Source organism: Solanum tuberosum, unplaced genomic scaffold (assembly GCF_000226075.1).
Source record: "Solanum tuberosum cultivar DM 1-3 516 R44 unplaced genomic scaffold, SolTub_3.0 scf00058, whole genome shotgun sequence".
NCBI lineage: Eukaryota > Viridiplantae > Streptophyta > Magnoliopsida > Solanales > Solanaceae > Solanum > Solanum tuberosum.
The window spans coordinates 263310-272193 of record NW_006238982.1 but is presented as its reverse complement, the minus strand read 5'-3'; the positions used below and the strand labels follow the sequence as shown (position 1 = coordinate 272193).

The following is an 8884-nucleotide window of genomic DNA, read 5'->3' as shown; positions in this document are numbered from 1 at the left end:
AACTTTTTCTATGCTTTAAAACCTTTTTCACTACCCGCTTTTTTGAGATTTTTTATTTTAACAAAACAACGATGACAGTTTTTTGAGACTTGTTGCTAAAACTCTTGTGGATACGATTAAGAAATTTGATTTTTCCTTTATGCTACACCTGATGTGGAAAGTTCATATGATGACAAATGAATTGAGCTCCTCATTGCAAATGATGGATCAAGATATTGTCAATGCTATGGGATTTCTTGCTCTTACAAAGCAAAGATTACAAAATATGAGGGATAATGAATTCGAATCATTAATGGATGATGCCTCTTCTTTTTATGATAAACATGATATAGTCGTTCCGAAGATCGATGTTAGCTACTTTCATGGGAAGTCAAAGCGTAAAGCTCTTGATGTTACATATTCTCATCATTTGCGTGTTGAAATATTTTATGTTGTTATTGATTTGCATTTTCAAGAGCTTAATAATCGTTTTGATGTTGTGAGTACTGACTTACTTCACGGTATGGCTAGTTTGAATCCAGTTAATTCATTTGGTAGTTTTGATAAGGACAAGATAATGAGGTTGACTGAATATTATATGAATGAGTTTGACAGCAACAAGCTTCGGGATCTCAGTTTTCAGCTTGATAGCTTTATAGTTTATGCTTGTGGTTTTGACAAGAGGTTCTTCAACTTGAAAGGAATTAGTGATCTTGCTAAAGTATTGTCAAGTCAGATCTGCATCAAACTTGGCCACTTGTTTATTTGCTTATCAAGTTGACTCTCATTCTTTCCGTTGTTACTACTTCTGTGGAACGAACTGTCTCATCCATGAAGTACATTAAAAATGAACTTCGTAATAGTATTGGTGATGAATTTTTGAATGGTTGTTTAGTTTGCTATGTAGAGCGTAAGATATTCGCAAATGTAAGCAATGATGCAATTATTTATCGTTTTCAACATATGAAAAGTCATCGAGCACAATTATGACTTTTAAGACTAGAAGTCTCTTTTTGTAATGATAATATTACTAGTAGGTCATTGTGACTTATAATTAGAGGTTGTTTTTTATGATGATAATATTAATAGTTGTTTTATTTTTTTACTTTTTTATTAAAGAGTTTGAGTTAGTATACGTTTACACTATGTGATTGCTAACAGGTTTATGTTAAAGGAAGTGAGCACCCACAACCTTTAAATCCTGGATCCGCCACTGTCCATGTCCAACATGATATGACATAGGTATTTGCATCCATGCCCTTGGTATAAAGGCTAATGGGTATTCACCTCTTGCCTTGCTTTTAGAAGTTATATATATAAAGGGTAGTCACCTCACACTTCTCATATCATGACATGGGTAATCGCCTCATGTTTATTAACTTAGGAATATAGAAAATCACCTCACATCCCTCTTATATGAAGGTCTTGGGGAATCACCTCGAGCCTACTCTCATCTCATAATCCTTGGAATTAGATTCATTAGGTGAGCAGGCCTTTCAACCTACAATCATTATATGTGAGAAAACCTTTCACATCATGTTCATTATGTGTTTATGAGAATATACTTTCAATCAAAACATATAGAACTCAAGCATTAGACATGGATTTCATTACAATTCATGTGAATTATATCACCTCATGCATTCAAACATTCATAAGGTATATTATGTGAGTAAATTCCTTCCATAATAATTCTATCTAGTAGTCTACCATTATCATAGAAGCTTCACTCTCAAAGCCTTAACATTCATAATTCATCATAGTAACTTTACTATCAAGCCCTAGTAATCAACATTCATAACTACAAGTTTTACTCTCAAAGCAATACTTCTTACAATCATCACATATGCCTAGATCTCAAGACATTCTAACCACATGCTTCATTCTTTAGCAATTCTAATCATATCTCATCATATTGGCTTAATCTCAAGCATTACTAATAATGATTCAACATGTATACTTTAATCTCATTCAATTCATATCTATATGCCCTAATCTCAAGCAATCTACAATTCATATAATCAATCCTATCCTAGAATATTATCTCTAAATCCTCAATTTCCCCTTTCAAGGCACAAAACCCACTTACCTCGATTTCATCTTTCTAGACATGGGTTAGGCATGGAAACATGTAATTTCCTTCTAAAAACATGATTTACTACTAATTCAATCATAAAAAATCATTATCCACTCAATTGGATCAACATTCATCAATACCCACAATATTGGAAGAAACCCTAACTAGAATTGGGGATTTCATCTTCACAATTAGGGAAAACTAGGGAACTTCATGGATGAAAGGAGTCAATGGATGAAAAGCTATCATACCTTGATCACAAAGCCCACAAAAGCTTGAGGATTGGAGTCTTGACCTAGCTTGAACCCTCTTCTTCTTCTTCTTCTTCTTCTTCTAGAGAGAGAATATTTGAGAGCATGAACTTCGGGATTCTTTTGGGGTTTTGGAAATAATGACTTAATTGGTGAGTTTAAAGGGTTAAAATAGCTTATATAGGTGTACTAAGTCTAGGAAAAATGACCTCACTTAAATCTAACTTGATTTGAAATTTCCTAAAATGCTCTCACTTGGGCAGCCTAGTGCCAGGCTTCACAGCAGGTTCCACGAGCTGTGGTCACCATTGGTCGAGGGTTCTGCACATGGTCCTTGGTCCAATGGCTAGGCCACCAAGTCTTGGCCTCCAAAAGTTAAAGGCATCTTCACGAGCCTTCCCACGAGTCGTGGTATTTACCACTGGCCGTGAAGTGGCTCGTGAAAGTGAGCCATCTTGCGCAGCCTCAAGGGTAGCTACTGCCTTAGCCACCATGGGCCACACCACGAGCCGTGGTCCTCACCACTGGCTGTGGTGGTGGTCGTGAATGTGGAGTAGTGCTTGGGGAAGCTTGGGGCAGCCTTGGCCCTTGCTCTTGCCTTGGCTTGTCACCCTTATACTTAGCCCTAGTTGGCCTACTAGATTACGGGGTATTACAATATCTCCCCCTTGGGGACATTCATCCTCGAATGATATTTTAGGCATCTCTTAAAGGAAAAACTCTTGACTAGCAGCCCATCATGCATGCAACTCATCTAAATGCACACAACTAAGGAGGAAACGTCAACTCCAAGCTAAACATACTACTATGCAATACAAGGAATGAGGAACTTCAGCTAACAACCCATTATACCTGAAATCTCTTAACTAATCATGTCCAAGGAGGAACTACCATCTCTGCGCTAAAACATGCTCAACACAATCTCATGGAGCCTATATGCAATTTATACTCAAAGCATACATTCAAGGAGGAATCTTTCAACTCCGGGCTAAGGCATGCTCATCAATTCATCTTATGAAGTCTATATGCAACTCATACTTAATGCACTACAGCATGACAAAATCAATCATATAACGCATTAAGCACAAGATTTCATGAACATGCATCATATAGGGAAATCATGGGAACATATAAACACACATGACTTCAAACAAAGAGCTAACCATGAGGAACTGTCCCTTTGTTCTCACTTTCTTAACTTGCCGGTCTAACTTCTTAACCAAAACTTCCTCATGAGAAAAACTTTCATCTACTCCCAAACCTTCTAAGAGAACTGTGGATGTCGCATCTCCAACACACTTTTTTCACTTAGGGACATGGAAAACTGGATGCACCTAGGCCACCTCACTAGGCAAGGCAAACTCATAAGCACCCTAACCACATGTCTAAAGATCTCACATGGGCCTACAAAATGGGGGCTAATCTTCCCTTTCTTACTAAACTGACTACACCCCTTCATGGGTGGGATATTTCAAGTAAGCCCAAATCATTAACATAAGGAACACACAATGACCTTGCTATCTAGGCACACCATCTCCCCATTGGGAGGAAGCCTCAACGTACTTTCTATGAACCGTCTCTTTCAATTCTACTAAGGTCGGATCAATACATTGCTTAACTTTCACATTTAACACATAAGACGATCCGGAACCATCTTAAACCATAACACTACACTTGGTAGAGTCTACTAACCAAACATATTATCTCAAACTCATAATGACCATGTCGGGTTCTAAAATTTGTTCTAGGGACATCATCATCTTTCACCCTCATTTGGTGCTAGCCTGACCTAAGGTCAATCTTAAGAAAGAAACTAACTATTTGAAGTTGGTCAACACTTGAATCTATCTCCCTCACCCTATCTATGTGGTACATGCAACCCTTACAAGTCATCTTTAAGACAAGAAAACAACCCAAACTCTTGGCATAGATTTCCCTCCCTTTCACTCTCAGATAGGCTCATTCGGGAACTAGAAATTTGACTACATGGGTTCTAGAATCAAAGAGAAGCATATAGGAGTGCAACCAAACCATCACAAAGATAACATCAAAATCTAGAAAATCACAAACATCAATTAAGAAGCTATCAACATAACGAGATCCACCTCGGGTGCATAGTCATGATCACCTCTAGCTTAGAGTGCATAGAATCGGTTTTGCTTAGGAGCACCTACACCCGAAATAATTGGATCAGATGAAGGGTAGGGTTGAGATCTACGACGACTATCTACTTCATTTCTAGCAATGGTAGGACACTACCTTATCTTGTGGCCTAGCTTGCCACAACCAAAAAAACATTGGAACCCGCTAGGCATTCAACCTCATGCATTTTATCATACTTATTACACCCTGGCAATAGAACCCCACTACCATCTCCTAGAGGCTTAGGGTTAGAAACTCCTTCTTGGTTGAACTTAGGGGTATTTGAGGAACCTTGCTCGGGGAACTTTTGTCTAAACCTATGGCGACCTTGTCCATCAGACCTTGGGTTGAAGAAGTTTCCATCTCCGGTTCTAGCCCTCTTGGCATCCTTATTCTTTTCCTTGAGTTTTGATTCCTCAATTTGTTGGAAATGCACCATAAGACGTGAGATATCCATATCATGGATGAGCATTGTGGTACGACTTCTTTTTCTACCATATTAGACACTCCCGTCACTCATCTTAGCTCTTCGGTTCGCTATTATAGTTAGAGTGTACTTGGATAATTGGGTGAACTTTAGAGAATATTTCCTCACACTCATACTTCCTTGAAAAAGGTTAATGAACTCTTGCATCTTAGCTTCCCTCAACTCAAGGGGAAAGAACCTATCAAGAAATGCCGACTTAAACACTCCCCACTCTACGGGACCCGCTCCTACCGGCCTTCCCTCATTCCATTGATTATACCACACTTGAGCAACATATTTCAATTGGTAAGCGGCTAACTCTGCCTCTTCTACCGGAGTCACCCCCATGATAGCAAGTAACTTATAGACTTCATCGATAAATTCTTGACGATCTTCCTCTACTTTGGAGCCATAAAATTCCAGAGGGTTCATCCTAGTAAAGTCCCTCACTCTTGAAGCCGCTGAATTCACATTAGGGTTCACGAGGGCTACAACCTCTCTATTGGCTTGGGCCATCACGTCTTGAGCCAACACTTGAAAAGCCGTCCTAAACTCCGCATTAGTCACATTCTTGGCCATAGAGTCAACCGGAGCTTATGGAGGAGCTTCTTGATCCACATTGCCTTCCTCATTCCTTCTAGCATTAGCCCTTGTAGTATCCATATCCTAAAGACCATCGGGTAAGGATTACGTGAAAGACCATAGAGAGTTAAACTCTACGACATGACTTAGAGTAATGAAGAGGTGAAGTTTCCTAAGCATCTCGTAGCCTCTCATTCATAAATGTGGCGCGCTTCACACTTATGAACAAGACTCTACTAGACGTGGTTTTGAGACATATTAGAATCATTCTAAACCTTGTGCTCTGATACCAAGTTTGTCATGACCCAGGGGTACCCCCTAGATGTAACAAGGCGTACAAGACCCCGAAAGGCCTCATACAATCCCCTTAGCATATCATAACATAAAGTAATAGAAATGAGCGAAAATTAAAACATTTTCCATAACATCAAAGTCTTTTATAAAACGAACCGGAAGTCTATTACACTTGTCTCAAACCATCTAAAACATGAATATTTTTGGGACGCAACCCATACAATAGTTCTAAATATAAAATGAAAGACATAAGAACATGGTGGTACAATCCTCGAATGCTATGAGTACTCACCAAAACTTCAATCCTCGTTTCTACTAAGATCCTAGCCATGGGGATGAAAGTCAATATTGCCGGACCCTACATTTGATAAGAATGTAGGCAAGAGTATGAATTAGTACAAAATTTACTAAATATGATAGCTAGCATAAATTATCATAATGAGCATAACATAAGCATCAGTCAACATAAGACATAATCCATAAACATAAGAGATAACAACATAGTCATAAGCATAGGCAATACTTAGATCATCATAATATAAGAGGAACACTTCCTAGGTAACCTCAAAGCTTATTTAATCAAGGAATGGGTAAACACCCATAATATCTCCCTCATCAAAGTAGACCACCTTGGGCCATCTTTCAAGTTCATCATCTTTTGTGCTCATCCTTAGCTTAATTCTCATAGACAGGGGGAATCACCTCTAGTCATACATTTCATGGAAGGCCTTTCAAGCTACAACCCAAACAATTCATTCTTTTACTAACATAGTTCAAATTATTCTTGCTTTACTTTTCAAGACAAAGGGGATTCAACTCTATGCCCATTATGAAGGCTAATGAGGATTCACCTCTTTTCTTATTAAGGAATAGTAGGCATTCACCTCCATGTTTATTTTAAGGAATCATAGGTATCCGCCTCCATGTCCTAATATGGTATGATATAGGTATTCGCCTCCACATTATTTTATAAGGATCATAGGTATTCACCTCCATGTCCATTTTAGGGGATCATAGGTATTCGTATCCATGTCTAACATGATATGACATAGGTATTAGCCTTCATGCCCCTGGTATAAAGGCTAATGGGTATTCACCACTTGCCTTGCTTTTAGAAGTTATATATATAAAGGGTAATCACCTCATGTTTATTAACTTAGGAATATGGGAAATCACCTCACATCCCTCTCATATGAAGGTCTTGGGGAATTACCTCGAGCCTACTCTCATCTCAAAGTCTTTGGACTAAGATTCATTTTAGGTGAGCAAGCCTTTCAACCTAGAATCATTATCTGTGAGAAAACCTTTCACATCATGTTCATTATGTGTTTAGGCGAATAGACTTTCAATCAACACATATAGAACTCAAGCATTAGACATGGATTTCATTACAATTCATGTGAATTCTATCACCTCATGCATTCAAACATTCATAAGGTAGATTATGTGGGTAAAGTCCTTCCACAACATTTCTATCTAGTAGTCTACCATTATCATAGAAGCTTCACTCTCAAAGCCTTAACATTCATAATTCATCATATTAACTTTACTCTCAAGTCCTAGTAATCAACATTTATAACTACAAGCTTTACTCTCAAAGCAATACTTCTTACAATCATCATATATGCCTAGATCTCAAGACATTCTAATCACATGATTCATTCGTTAGCAATTATAATCGTATCTCATCATATAGGCTTAATCTCAAACATTACTAATCATGATTCAACATATATACTTTAACCTCATTCAATTCATATCTATATGCCCTAATCTCAAGCAATCTACAATTCATATCATCAATCCTAGAAGATTATCTCTAAATCCTCAATTTCCCCACAGAACCCGCTTACCTCAATTTCGTTTTTCTAGACATGGGTTAGGCATGAAAACATGTAATTTCATTCTAAAAATACGATTTACTACTCATTCAATAATAAACAATTATTATCCACTCAATTAGATCAACATTCATCAATACCCACAATATTGGAAGAAACCCTAACTAGAATTGGGGATTTCATCTTTACAATTGGGGAAAACTAGGGAACTCAATGGATGAAAGGAGTCCATGGATGAAATGATATCATACCTTGATCACATAGCCCACAAAATCTTGAGGATTGGAGGCTTGACCTAGCTTGAACCCTTTTCTTCTTCTTATTCTTCTTTATAAAGAGAGAATATTTGAGAAGATGAACTTTGGGGTTCTTTTGGTGTTTTGGAAATAATAACTTAATTGGTGAGTTTAAAGGGTTAAACTAGATTATATAGGTGTACTAAGTCTAGGCAAAACGACCTCACTTAAATCTAACCTGATTTGGAATTTCCCAAAAATCCCCCACTTGGGCAACCTAGTGCTAGGCTTCATGACAAGCTCCACGAGCCGTGGTCCTCACCACGGGCAATTGTGATCCTTCCCATGGTCCTTGTCCTAGTGGCTAGGCCACCAAGTCTTGGCCTCCAAAATTTGAAGGCATCTTTTTGAGCCTTCCTACGAGTCGTGGTCTTTACCACTGGCCGTGAAGTGGCTCGTGAAGGTGAGGCATCTTGGGCAGCCTCAAGGGTAGATACTACCTTAGCCACCATGGGCCACACCACGAGTAGTGGTCCTCACCACTGGCTGTGGTGGTGGTGGTTGTGAAGGTGGGGCAGTGCTTGGGGAAGCTTGGGCAGCCTTGGCCCCTTCACCTTGGCCCTTACTCTTGCCTTGGCTTGTCAGCCTCATACTTAGCCCTAGTTGGCCTACTAGACTATGGGGTGTTACATTAACAGAAGCTCATAATGTCTTCACAATAGCTCACAACCCCTACAAATACACAACGAAGATGATTCCAAACGACGTCAAAATACATGGTGTACGCGACCAAGAACAACCCAGTACTCTTTGTTATCTTCCTCTTTAGCCTCGACAATTCGTACACAATTTTAGCTCCAGCAGCCTCGTCCTCGACGCAGCTAGGTGGAGGCATCTCATCACTCCTTCGTCCTTGCTCCTCAAATCGAACGACTCTCATTGCTTATACGTTGGGCAGTTTGTTGAAATTAGTATGAGAATCAGCCTATTCCTTATCCAGTAAGGTAATTTCGAAT

The 8884-nt window shown here is 38.8% G+C and overlaps 1 protein-coding gene across 1 annotated transcript; it reads left to right on the top strand.

Moving 5' to 3' along the window:
* The first annotated feature begins 202 nt into the window (after window positions 1–202).
* On the top strand, window positions 203–1221 carry LOC107060066 (uncharacterized). The gene is made up of 3 exons (XM_015307404.1): window positions 203–700; window positions 757–906; window positions 1141–1221. The coding sequence occupies exons 1-3, from the start codon at window positions 203–205 to the stop codon at window positions 1219–1221; spliced, it is 729 nt and encodes a 242-aa protein (XP_015162890.1).
* Window positions 1222–8884: the final 7663 nt, after the last annotated feature.